Source organism: Podarcis cretensis (assembly GCF_951804945.1).
Source record: "Podarcis cretensis genome assembly, chromosome: 13".
In the NCBI taxonomy this organism is placed as follows: Eukaryota; Metazoa; Chordata; class Lepidosauria; order Squamata; family Lacertidae; genus Podarcis; species Podarcis cretensis.
The window spans coordinates 43,977,628-43,991,805 of NC_137182.1; the positions used below are offsets into that span (position 1 = coordinate 43,977,628).

At 42.0% G+C, this 14,178-nt stretch overlaps 2 protein-coding genes across 2 annotated transcripts in view; both read left to right on the forward strand.

Annotated features, from left to right (window-relative positions):
* LOC307201976 (vomeronasal type-2 receptor 26-like) overlaps window positions 1-14,178 on the forward strand; it is a 237,745-nt gene that overhangs the window by 49,084 nt on the left and 174,483 nt on the right. The gene's annotated exons all lie outside the window — the stretch shown is intronic.
* Window positions 1,163-9,228, forward strand: LOC307200465 (uncharacterized protein; the record flags this gene model as incomplete). Its single annotated transcript, XM_079949005.1, has 3 exons — window positions 1,163-2,081; window positions 6,513-6,656; window positions 8,273-9,228. The coding sequence occupies 3 exons, from the start codon at window positions 1,163-1,165 to the stop codon at window positions 9,226-9,228; spliced, it is 2,019 nt and encodes a 672-aa protein (XP_079805131.1).

Here is a 14,178-nt window from a genome sequence, read left to right on the forward strand (position 1 = left end):
ATCATGGTGAGGGTTTGCCAAGTGTGCCTTCCTCCTAGCACATTTCTCCCTTTCGTCTTGAGTTTGAGTATAGATTGCAGGTTTTTAAGCCTACAATCTGATCCAAACTTCCTGGGAGTACTGGACTCAATGGGACTTCTAAGTAGAAATGGATAGAAATACACACAGCAAGGATACACACAGGAATACACACAGCAAGACACAGGAAGACACACAGCAAGACAGCAAGACACAAGTCAAATAATTTATTGCATTAATCTCTTGGTTCTTGTATTTGCTTTTTCTGATGGCCAAGAGTAGCTCCTTGAGCAGCAAACAGGTTTTGATGATAGCTTCAGGGTCAAGTGAAGCACAGAAGACTAGGCACTATGGAGGCTGATAGTCCAAGCCATGATTTCATTTTTTCCCTGGGGTAAGATATAATTGGTGGGATCTCAGATCTACAGAGGCGAAAATGCTTTGTCAGTGTTACACAGTGTTTGGTTTGCATGAAAGCTGGCAATGTTAACATGGCTCTGATACTCAGTTCTGGTACTCTTTTGAGTGCATTCACTAGAGATGTTGAGCAAAATTAATAAAATAGTTGGAACAGAAGAAAGACTTAAACACCCATTTCTCTAAACTTATGCCTGAAAACACACTAAATATGAACTAAGACATGATTAGGTTTGTCAGGGAAAGAGAGGGGTGGCTGAAAGCATGGTGAAGGTGTTACTTGCTTTAGGGTGAGAAGGGAAGATTATCAGAACACAGAAAGGGGTTGGGTCCATGTGATTTCTTTCCTTTCCTTTTAAAAAAATTCTTTATTGCTGGTGTGGCAGGAAAGACTACAATGAATCTTCCTGACAATATGTTCCATAAAGTCATGCATTGTGGAACTTTGAGGATCCACTGCCTAGTTGAGTTAGTATTCTGCGCTCAACGCTAATAATTTAAACTAAGATATTGCAATAAAAACATGCTTTATCACTGTGCAATGTGATAAAATATATTAAGTCTACTGAATATCATTATCTGAGGTTAATCTTTCTTGTCATACTTATAAGTAAATCCCAACAATAGGGTATTTTGTGATATCTTTGAACACTGAGGAAAAGATGGAGGAGAGCTACTGACTCTTAACTTGTCTTTGTCTCTTCCCTCTTCAGATCCAGCCACCTCTATGAATACTTCCAGTGTCACTGAGTTTGTCTTCCTAGGTCTCTCCCGCTCCCACTCCATCCAAATCCTTCTCTTTGTCCTGGTCTCAGTCTCCTACACAGCAATCTTACTGGGCAATCTCCTCATTGTGGTGACTGTGCATGCAGATTCCCATCTCCTCCAGACCCCCATGTACTTCTTCCTGGCTAACTTATCCATCATTGATACTTCTGTGGGCTCTGTGGTTGTCCCCAAGATGTTGGCAGGCCGAGCAAATTATGGCCAGACAATCTCATTCGGTGGTTGTATGGCCCAGGTCTTCTTCCTTCACTTCTTTGGGGGTACCGAGATGCTCCTCCTCACCGTTATGGCCTACGATCGATATGTGGCCATCTGCCACCCACTGACATACACAACCAGAATGAATCGCCCACGTTGCAGGAGGCTCCTGGCATCCTGTTGGGTTGGAGGCATCATCCACACTGGAACCCAGTTGGTTCTGGTTCTTCGACTCCCATTCTGTGGACCAAATAAACTGGACAATTTCTTCTGTGATGTCCCACAGGTGGTCAGATTGGCTTGTGCCGATACTTACAGCACTGAGATACTCATGGCAGCCAACAGTGGCCTCCTCTCCTTGGTTTGCTTCCTTATCTTGCTAGTCTCCTATGGTGTCATCCTGTTCAGCCTTCAAGGCCACTTCAAGGAGAGTGGAGGGAAAGCTTTGTCCACCTGCAGCTCTCACTTGATCGTGGTCAGCCTCTTTTTTGTGCCCTGCCTCTTTGTGTACCTTGTACCCTTCTCCAGTTCTGGTGTGGACAAAATGGCTTCCATATTCTACACCATGGTCACCCCTGCTCTCAACCCGATGATATATACTCTGAGGAATAGGGAAATGAAGGAGGCTATGGTTCGGTTGAAGAACCACTGCATCTTCTTCCGTTCTTGTGTCCATGGACAAAAATGAGTTCTCCCCCAAAATATTATACCTACTACAGTCTCACATTCCTCTCCTGATTTATGAATGGCTTTGTCACTGAAGCAAATGGAAAACTAGCTCTCTGTATAATTAGAGGTCTTTGGCGGTGCATATTCTATGGCTAGTGTTCCAGGAGCTGCTGTGCAAAGCCTACATATGCACAGATAGAAAGAAATGTTCTCCTTGAATCCATGTGGTTGTAGTGGTTAGATCTGAATTTTGAAGTGAACGTAAATGTTGGTTCCTTCCACAATTTTATCTTGCCTACCACAAAGTACAGGCATCGCTTAGACCACTGATGGTTAATTTGTTGCTCTGCATATGTTGTTGGATGCTAACTACCACCAACTGTGGCCAGCATGACCAATGGTCAGGATTGAAGGAGTTGTAGTCCAACAAGATTTGGAGGGCTAGAGGTTAGCCACCCCTGCCTAAATGTTTAGATAAAATTAACATTGAACTGTTGGTATACAAAATAGGTTGACAATATTTAAGTAACTATTTTATTTTATTTTTAAAGCAATGGCTTTCTTCGAATGAGACAAAATCACATGGACTAGTCTGCTGTATTGTCAGAAATGAACACATCTCAAAATCTCAGTCACCTCTCTGGCACAGATATAGAGAATCGTGTTGTCTGTCAGTCAATATCCCTGCTTTTCAGGATCTCCCATTTGGATATTACTTGGAATTCAGGGAGAATGTGTTTGTGCTATCATAAAGTGATACAAGTCATGAGTTCATCAGGTCTTTTGAGACTTTACATCAGGTTATCCACCTACCCACTGGGTGCAATGGTGGGGAGAGGGGAAGCTTCCTTTCTGCATCATTGCGACCAATCAGGGTTACACTGCTGTTTACACCAGCAGTGGGGAATCGTTTTCAACCCAAGGGCCACACCCACTTTTTGGGAGCTGCACACTTGTACTCCATGGCAAGTCTTTCCTCCATATCCTGCTGAGGACATGCATTTCTCAGCAACAGCTCATTGGAGCTGAGTATGTGGATGGAGATGGGGCTATGGGCATCCATTGGTATGCTATCTCACATTGATAATGACACAATGTGATTGGATTACAGATTTGGGGACACCTGAATTATTGAATACCAATTCAAAGTGTGCATTAATAATAATTGGATTGTTATTGTTATTGTTGTTGTTGTTAATAATAATAATAATAATAATAATAATAATAATAATTAATTATCAATGCACACTTTGTTAACTTCCATGAATGCCTCTTGACATCTGGGTCCCCAAATCTGCATATTACCCCAGCTAGTCAATGCTGGAATTGAGATAAGGGACCATTGGCTAGATTGCCATGGAGAGACCATCTTCTAACATTCACCTCATTTCCCACAGTTCCACACCCTTGTTGTTGTTGTGGCGGTGGTTGTTTAGTCATTTAGTCGTGTCCGACTCTTCGTGACCCCATGGACCAGAGCACGCCAGGCACTCCTGTCTTCCATTGCCTCCTGCAGTTTGGTCAAACTCATATTGGTAGCTTTAAGAACACTATCCAACCATCTCATCCTCTGTCGTCCCCTTCTCCTTTTGCCCTTGTACAAAGGGCAATTATTATTGTAAATGAGGGGCATGCCTGGCAGAGAAATCTGGTCAGAAAATAGGCCCCCTAAACATTAAAAAGTTTTCCATTTACAACTTGGATGGGTATACCTTAGTGCACTCCTTGGGATGGGATTGGAGTTGGACTCATAATTCTAAAACAGACCCCAAGACACCCAGTGTAACAGAAAAGCACCGATATTCTTCCTATAATTCCAAGTAAAATACAGTTGTAAGTTTTGTGGGCAAGGGGAAGCAGGTTAGGTTATATGATGCCCGAGTGCCTTCTAATTCCTGGATCTAATCCATGGATCCAGTGTTAAAATCTAATGAAGGATCTCCTTGTTGAATTAGCCAGGCAAGGGCCCCAAGTACGGGTCATTAGTATAATAAAAGAAGCTGCTCCATGCTAGAGGGCAAGTGGGTGGGTCCCCCTCCCTCACCTGACTGCTAATGAGAAAGAAGATGCCAGAGTGCTGTGAGAGAGCTGGTTTAGAAGCAGGCAGCAACTGGAGAGACAGAGCCATAGAATTGTAGGGTTTGAAAGGACTACAAAGGTGATCTAGTCCAACCCCCTGCAAAGCAGGAATCTTTTGCTCAACATGGGGCCTAAACCCACAGCCCTGAGTTTAAGAGTCTCATGCTCTACTGACTGAGGGCCTTCTTGGTGGTGGTGCCCACCATGTGGAACGCCCTCCAATCAGATGTCAAGGAAATAAATAGCTATCTGACTTTTAGAAGACATCTGAAGGCACCCCTGTTTAGGGAATTTTTAATGTTTGATGTTTTATTCTGTTTAATATTCTGTTGGGAGCTGCCAGGAGTGGGTGGGTTATAAATAATAATAATATATTTATTATTATTATTATTATTATTATTATTATTATTATTATTATGAGCTACTATGCTTGATTTCTTCTTGAATCCAAGGTTGTGATGAGGGGAGAAGCAAGACCTTTGAGGTAGTGAGCACCTCCATTGTAGGCTCAGGTTGTATATGTGTGTAAATAAATCATATATAACACAAAGTCTTTGGTCTCTGCTGTTCCTCATTCCAAGGAAACTGATCCCTGGATAGACACCTGGAACACCTGGAACCCCTGGTATCTTGGAGATTGGGGTGGCATGACACAGTGAATTGGCTGTGACTTTGTGGTTGTACCACTGTTACAATCATATTAACTGGACTTTCTGGATTTTGAGCACAGATGTACATTTTCTTTCTCATGCAGGAGATAAAAGGGACGAGAGTTCTGGCTCCTGGCCCAGCATCTATGAATCAACAATTATCTCTTTTGGCAAAAGTATTTGAATCGGGATCTGGGATTTGCCTTTCCCCCCAGGATGCAATCATGGGTTGCTGAAATATCTTAGATATATTCTTGGCTCACCATTGAGAGAAGGAGAAGGACTCGTTCCCTTGCCAGATCCTGCTGGATCTTCTGGAACTGGAAGCAGAGCAAAGTAATGTATTTATGGCTACGGATGTTTTTCCAAAGAACCTCTAACCTTGGATGAGAAATAGACTGAGCCAATGGCACTTACAGCACTGCTGATCTCTCACCCTGAGCTCTTGAAAGAGAATAGGGTTTGCTGAAGTGATGGTAGGTGTAGGGAAAGATGAGAAACCCATGATGCTGTGCTTGAGAGATTTTGAGCCTATTGGTGGGCTAGATGCACATTGGGTCTAAGCATAAGTGGTCTTATGCTTGTACTTAAGAGTGAAAGGAAAGACTGGACATCAGGATTTCTGAGTTCTATCTAGACCTTTCCTACTTGATGCTGTTGTGAGTTCTTCAATGCTTGCTCTTAAGCCCTGGTGGTGCTCTTCTTACACAGAGATCTGAGAAGACTTTCCAAATTCCTTTATCACTTTTTCATCTCTTTCCTTTTGTGCTTAACACTTTCCCCCTGAATCTTTCTTTATCCTTGCAGTGCCATCTTGGGAGAACAGTGACACCCGGGGGATATATTAAGACAGATCAATGCTGGTTGAAAATAAGGTATGTGAAAAACGGAGCAGAGACTTGAATCCACGAATGGTAAGTAGGCATCAGAGATAGGTGTCGTGGAAATCCAGGTTTTTCTCAAGTTGCTGAATATGAGGTGGGCTCCTTATTGCAGATACACTAAGTCATTGATATATGTCTTGCTTTTAATGAGAAGAAGATATTGAGTGAAGGCGGTGTAGATGCTAAAAAGGGGGTGAAATCATTTGGATCTGAGTATATTCCATGTCCCAAGCATGCTTAATTGCTTTGACAGTATCATTGCATCTCTGGTTCTAGTTGTTGTGGGAGCCTATTCCTCTGAATCTGATAATATGGGGAAGTGTTCCTAGTTGCATTGTTAGTTATGCTGAAATGGATTTCTAGTTTGGGGGGTGGGCTGTAACTTAATGGTACATAGGAAGCTGCCTTTTACCAAATCAGTCTCTTGTTCCATCCAGCTCAGTATTGTCTACATGGACAGGCTGTGTCTCCGCAGGGTTTCAGACCAGGTTTTTTTGCTAGCCCTACTTCGAGATGCCAGGGAGATGCATACAAAACAGATTCTCTAACACTGTGTTATGGTCCAAGCTTTAAACATTCTTTGCATAAGAAAAGGTTTAAGGTTCTGTCCCCCAGCATCTCAAAATGGGGCTTGGGGAAATAAATCCTACCTGGAGCCTGGGAGTCTTTCCTTGGAGGTTTTAAAGAAGAGGTTGGATGGTCATCTTCCATGGATGCTTTAGCTAAGATTCCTGCATTGCAGGGGGTTAGGCAAGATGACCCTTGGGATCCATTCCAACACTACAGTTCTGTGATTCTATGCTTTAATCAGGCATTGCAGAAAAGAAAGATCCAAGGTTCTTTCCTCAGCATCTCAAGGTGGGGACAGGAAAAAAGAATCATACCTGCCACACTGCAGAGTCACTGCCTGTCACTATTGATAACGCTGGCCTGGATGGACTAATGGTCTGGCTTGGTATGTAGTAGTTTCTATACTGCTAAGTATGCTTGTCATCTGAATGAGTACTACCCAATGTTCTGAAGAAGTTTGCATGCACACCAAAGCTTATACCAAGAACAAACTTAGTAGATCTCTAAGGTGCTACTGGACATTTATTATTATTATTATTATTATTATTATTATTATTATTATTATTATATATTTTGACTGTGTCAGACCAACACGGCTACCTACCTGAAGACTACGAGACTTACTTTTGCATAGAGATGGCAAAGATTGCCCAGGACCTCCATACACACTGCCCAGGCTTGTGCCCAGAGAGGTCACATCAGTGCTGCTAACGCAGTGGCTTCACTTCACCCCCAGAGGCACACTCCATTCTTTCAGGAGACAGACAGATGCTAAGCACTGTTAAGACATTCATGCATTGACTACACCTTTGCTTTTTAAATTTAAAGCACATTGTGGCAAATACAAACTGATCTGCTTGTAGACTATAGAAGAGTCATCCTATGGAAGAACTGAATCATACTGATATCTGCATCTTTCTTTCTCTCCAAAATATCTGCAATGCACTGAGGAATGCATCTGTTTCTTGGGGTGGGGTAATAGTTTCCTTATTATTAGTTTGGCATAAAATATTTGAATGAATATTTCTGACTGAATCTTTAATTATGTTCAATAATACAATTCGTATCTTGTGAAAGTTTGAGAATCCACTGGATAGTTAAGTTGGTACTCTGGGTTCTTTTCTAACGAATCACTGAAAGATTAAACAAAGATAATTATTTAAACAAAAAGTACAGTGTGATAACATGTCCTGCTAATAATATTGCTTGGATATATTAAATATATGATCTCTTATGAAGATTAAGAGATCTCCTTTTTTAAAAAAGCATTTTTTTTAATTAACAAGAGGAAAACTTGGACACATCAAGAACGGAGGGAGTGTGGGAAACCATTTTTATTTTTTTTGAAAAATTGTATTCATCTTGTCTTTGTGGCTGAGTTGGTAAAATTTGGAAGATCAATAAAAATGATTTGGCAAAAAAAATGCATCAATACAATTTGTGTTGTTTTTTAATTACAGGGAGATCCCTCCTCCACAGTTCACAAATATTTTATTATCGGTGAGAAAAGAGAATTATGAATAATGAATGGATATTATAAAGATGTACATTTGCATATATGTAACTCTCTCTCTCTCTCTCTCTCTCATCACTTGATGGGTATTTTTTTAAAAAAAAAACCACACATAATTAAAGTCCTCAGGATCTTCTTACATTCCTTATATTTTATATTTAGAATGATTTAGAACTACATCAAAAAACAGAAAAATATTCAAATAATTGACAATGATTATAATTGGAACATCACAATGTATGCTTCTAAATTATAAAGTCAATGTCATATTAAAAAGTTTAAAAGATGATATGACTTAATTGAATCTTATCTAAGGTTGCAATTACTAGTGTTGTAGTAGTAGTGGTAGTAGTAATAGTAGCGGCAGTAGTAGTAGCTGACATATGAAAATATCACAATAGTTGGTTTTTCTGTATTGTCTTTGAATAGTAGAATAGGTTGATGAAAATTGTTTATGGTAACACCCATTGTATCTCTCTCCTATTCAGGTCCATCCATCTCCATGAACATCTCCTGTGTCACTGAGTTTGTCTTCCTGGGTCTCTCCAATTCCCGTTCCATCCAGATATTTCTCTTTGTCCTGGTTTTCACCTGTTACACTGTAATCCTATTGGGCAGCCTCCTCATTGTGGTGACTGTACATGCAGAGCCCCGCCTCCTCCAGTCCCCCATGTACTTCTTCCTGGCTTGTTTATCCATTCTTGATATTTCTGTGGGTTCTGTGGTTGTCCCCAAGATGGTAGCAGACCTGGCCAGCTCTGGCCAGACGATCTCATTTGGTGGCTGTATGACACAGATCTTCTTCCTTCACTTCTCTGGGGGCAGTGAGATGTTCCTCCTCACCCTCATGGCCTATGATCGCTATGTGGCCATCTGCCACCCACTGACATATACCACCAGAATGAACCGCCCACGTTGCACTAGGCTCCTCTTATTCTGTTTGGCTGGAGGCATCATCCACTCTGCCACCCAGTTTATCCTGGTTGTCCAACTCCCATTCTGTGGACCAAATGAACTTGACAATTTTTACTGTGATGTCCCACAGGTGGTGAGACTGGCGTGTGCCAATACCTACATCACTGAAATACTCATGGCAGCTAATAGTGGCCTCCTCTCCCTGGTTTGCTTCCTTATTTTACTACTCTCATATGGTGTCATTCTGGCCACCCTTCGAGGCCACTTCAAGGAGAGTGGATGGAAGGCTCTGTCTACCTGTAGCTCTCACTTGACAGTAGTCAGCCTCATTTTTGTGCCCTGCCTCTTTGTATACCTTGTACCCTTCTCCAGCTCCAGTGTGGACAAAATGGCTTCCTTATTCTTCACCATTGTCACCCCTGCACTTAATCCTATCATATATACACTAAGAAACAGAGAAATGAAGCAGGCTATGGGGCGGTGGAAAAAACCACTGCATTTTCTTCCATTCTTGTGTAAAAATAGGTAATGTACAAGTAGTTCTTCCCAGGAATGTTTTATCAACTGTGATAGTGCTTCAGACTTTTCCTGCTTTCTGAATATCCATGTGATTAGAGTCTACTAATAGTTTTCCATAGCCGTGTTATGGGTGAAATTTTAAAAGATGCCATCCTAGAATTTCCTATTTGAAAGAGAAAGTAGAAAGAGGGGAGAAAGCATTCTTGAATCAAGTGGAAGAGAGCGCAGTCATAGCAGTTTGAATATTGTATAAGGACCTATGAGGTCTGTCTCCCTTCCATGTCCTCAAAGGGGAGCCCTGTATTGTAAGGCAAACCAGTTTTGAATCAGCAGGGACTTTCAAAAAAATTTTGTGGAGAATAGAGTGGGGATCATTGAGGTAACTGAAGTTTAAAAGTGTGTGGCTGTGTGTGTGTGTGTCAGCATTTTCTCAGGCATGTACAAAACACTGGATGTGTGTGTTATGCAGTAGATTGTCTATTTCCAGGGTCGCCTGGCATCTTTGCTTCAAAGAACAATTATTAAAGCACTCATTGCTTATTAAGAAGAAAATGTACAATGTATTTCTTAGCAGAACTTCATACTGAGCAGGTGTGCCAACTTGAATAAAATATTGATCAATCACAAGATGTGGTGCATGCACACCGTTTGAATGGCAATGTCCATCAACCTTTTTGTGGGAGGGGCAGCCCCTTCCAATATTTTACTGAGAGGGCAAGGGAGTTGGCTCCTATGTTTTTGAAAAAATATTTTAACAAGTAGAATCCGCAACAAAACAGTAGTACTGAATGCTGATGATTAGGTACACAATTTCATTTATCTCCCTCCCCCCCTTCAAGTTTCCATCCATTGCCATGAATGACACCCAGAGCCTCAGTATCAGAATTAGAGGGAATGATAGTAGCCCAAGATCCCTATCTATTGGGGTAAAAGCAGACAGCTTAGTCAAATCAGAGCCTTGGAAAGGGTCAGGCACAAGGGAATCATGTATGGGAAAGCTATAAATTGTCTTTGTAATCTATGCCCTGGGTCCACAATCTGCAAATAATTCCTTGGGACTATTTTATGCTTTCTGCAGACTGCAATAAATCTTATCTCTTTCCACAATGCTTGTAAGTGTTTATTTGGCTAAAAGAACCAGCGTATCTCCAGACATCCTTTGCAGGGTAACATTTTTATAAAAGCCGCATTTCCAGATTTGGGGTATGTCAAAAATGAATCACTTCATCTCCTCTAATGTTTTGTGAGCAGCTAGCCTGAAATGTGTGAAGAGCTGCACTTCTGGAATTACCACTGAGGGACGCGGGTGGCGCTGTGGGTTAAACCACAGAGGCTAGGACTTGTCAATCAGAAGGTTGGAGGTTCAGATCCCCACGATGGGGTGAGCTCCCGTTGCTTGGTCCCTGCTCCTGCCAACCTAGCAGTTCGAAAGCACATCAAAGTGCAAGTAGATAAATAGGTACCGCTCCAGCAGGAAGGTAAACGGCGTTTCCATGCACTGCTCTGGTTTGCCAGAAGCGACTTAGTCATGCTGGCCACATGACCCGGAAGCTGTACGCTGGCTCCCTCGGCCAGTAAAGTGAGATGAGCACCGCAACCCCAGAGTTAGCCACGATTGGATCTAATGGTCAGGGGTTCCTTTACCTTTACCTTACACTGATTATTGCTTTCATTTGATGAATCAGTGGTCTCGTTAGATAGTAAAATTCATTTTAAATTGCTGTTTTAGGGGTTGTTTTTAAAAGTCTGGTACAGATTAATCTGTTTTGCATTACTTTCTATGGGAAAGTGTGCCTTGGTTTTGGAACGCTTTGGTTTTGGAACAGACTTCCAGAACGGATTAGGTTTGAGAACCAAGGTACCACTGTATTAATTTTGTAAAAAGCTCTTATTGCGATTTATATGGAAATCGTACAATTTGGTTATGCACTTTTTGGTGTTTTGTTTATTGCTTATGATTATTTTTATTATGTTGTCATTACAACTAATTCTTCATGTGGTAAGCCAAACATCATGGTTTGAACTTGGAAAGGTGGGATACAAATGTATATATGTATGAGTGTATTTGCTTCACTAAGGAGCTGCAATAGGTTAGTGAAAAAGTCATTTGTGTGTGTGAGTTTGTGTTTGTTGGCATGCTTTATTCCATTGTAAACAGACAGATCTTTGCAGCTTTTCCACAGGAGAAGCTTGTGCAGAGGGCTCATTGGAACTTGAGAAACTAAACCCTTCTCCTTACTATGCTGTTATTCTGTGTCCAGCTCTTTGTTTGTTGGTAGGTTTTGTCGCCGGCCGATAGAGCAAGATGAGCGCGTAACCCCAGAGTTGTCCACGACTGGACCTAGTGGTCAGGGGAACCTTTATCTAGGTTTTTTCACAAGGGGTTGTCCATTCAGACATGCAGCTTACTCCATCCCTTGGCAACTTGCTATGTTACAGTGTAGAATAATTTTTGCATTTTAATTCTGCTGGTTGCAAAAATAAAAATAAAGAAATGAGAATGTCTTTGCTATCATCATTAGTGCCTGTTATAATCTTCACTATTGTTATTGCATAGAATCACAGAATTGTAGAGTTGGAAGGGATTCCAAGGATCATCTGCTCCAACCGGTTGCAATGCAGGAATCTCAGCTGAAGCATCCATGACAGATGGTCATCCGACATCTGCTTAAAAACCTCCAAGGAAGGAGAGTTCAATACCTTCTCAAGGTGTCTGTTCCACTGTTAAACAGCTCTTACTCTCAGAAAGTTTTTCCTTAGAATCTCCTTTTGCATAAGGGGGCATGGCTTGCCACGCAAAGGTCTTCTACAGACATCCTCTTGAGAGTTTGCTGGTGAGAAAGCCAGTGGGTAGGGAGAAAGCCAATTGGCTTCTTGCTAGGGAAGCCAATTTGAGGGGTGCTAGGGGTTTTTCTCTATTGGTGCTGCTGGGAACATCACTTGCCTTGGAAACCTGCATTGGCAAAAGGGCCTCGTAATGTCATGGGTTTTTGTCTCTCTCCAAAGAACACCACCTGAGCAATGCTCACAGCTACCCTTTTAAGTTGAGCTGGTGTGAGAGCCTGTTTATAATGTGGTGCTTAGAACAGGGATGGGGTCCATTTTCCAGGCAGAGAACCACATCTCTCCATGAGCAGCCCTCCTGGGACCATCTTTGAGTAATGGGTATAGCCACAGGCAAAAGCAGGTGGAGCAAAGATCAGGAGTCTTGCCTTTGTCAAATGGGGTACATTTTAGCCACACAAATGGCAGGATAATAATAAGCATTAGGAAGAACTTACCCAACCTGATGCTTTGAGATTCTCAAAGATTTCAGCTCTCATCAGCCCTAGCCAGGATGGCCAGTGGTTGAGGATGATGGGAGTTGGAGTCCTTTGGATCACATTTGTGGATGCTATAAGTAGTTCAAACCTTTTTCTTTTCTAAATGGGCTGGATGCAGCTCTATTGCTACTATTACTGGTGCCTATTAAGACCCTTTCTGCAGAACTCAATATTTTGGTATGGCAACACCTACACTTACCCGCTGAATTGCAGGAATTGGGAGAAGAAAAGGCTAAGGAGTAAAGCCTGCACAAATCCTGAGTCAAGTCCCTAAGACATTTGGATGGTGCTCTGCACGCTTCCCTTTGGACGACATCAGCAAGGCCGAGGACGTGGGTCTTCCCATCTGGGCAGCCCAGGACCTCCATACACATTGCCCAGGTTTGTGCCACAGAGAGGTCAGTTCCATGCTGATAACACAGTGGTTTTACTTCACCCCCGGAAGTGCACTTCATTGTCTTTCAAGACAGATGGATGCCCACAGCAACAATTATTTCTTACATTTTCTAGCTACACTGCCTGTTGCAACTGAGTTCATCATGGCGGGGAGTCTTAAGCTACTCAGTTCCAGACAACCAGACAACCTCAGTTCGAATCCCTTTCTGCAGTGAATGGCAAGCAAACTCTGGGCTGAAAGACCGTGATGTTTAACACAGGAACTTCAGAAACACCAACCTTGCTTTATTGATTTTTCCCCAGCAACAAGTACAGCAGAGGTATGATACATCCCATGATACATGACATCATTTTTGGGGAAACTTCCACCAGGAGAAATCAATCAAGCCATCATCAGAAATGTTTCCCAATTTAAGAGATAATGAAATGGGTTGAAACCTCAGGTGTTATTCAACCCCTGGGTGAAGGTGAATGGGTGAAGGTGTTAGATGGTATCCTGTCATGCAAAGGTAACATTCCCATTTGCTGCTTTGCAACCTTTGTCACTGACTAACCCCACTTTGGGCTCTGGCCTTGCACATTGCTGTCATGTGGTCATGGAAGTGTGCTCATAAGGGAAGATGGACCTCAGGCTGAAAAAGTTTCCTCACTGCTGTCATAAAGAGGAAGCTGTCCTCCAGTATCCTTCTTTTGAAGTATAATCTGCCAAGCAGAAGAATCACAGAATTGTGAAGTTGGAAGGGACTTCAGGCTTCATCTAGTTGAACCCTGTGCAATGAAGGAATCACAGCTAAAAAAATCTGTGACCAATGACCATTGAACCCTCAATGGAGAACGTTCAGCTGCTGAGTGGTTCTTACTGTCAGACATATGAATATTACCCATTCTCTGTCAGTATTGCTGAGAAGATTCCCAGAGGATTTTTCCAAGCAAAATCTGCCCAACAACCATTGACAGACACTGGATAACATTCTCCTGATTGGCAGAATATTTCCTCCCATTTCTCTCTCACGAGAGCCCTCTGTCCAATTTCCCTCAAAACTAGCAGACTTGATGTTCAGAGGCAGGAATCTTCAGCCTGCCAACTCTGCTCCATTTGGATTTAAAATTTAAAAGAAACCAATAGCAGACTAGAGGAGATGACTCTAGTTGCAAATTTGAATTTCCAAAAAACAAAGTAACAGATCCTGACTTTACTAAATATTGAGGGGAAAATATCAAATGAAGGAATTAGAATCTGA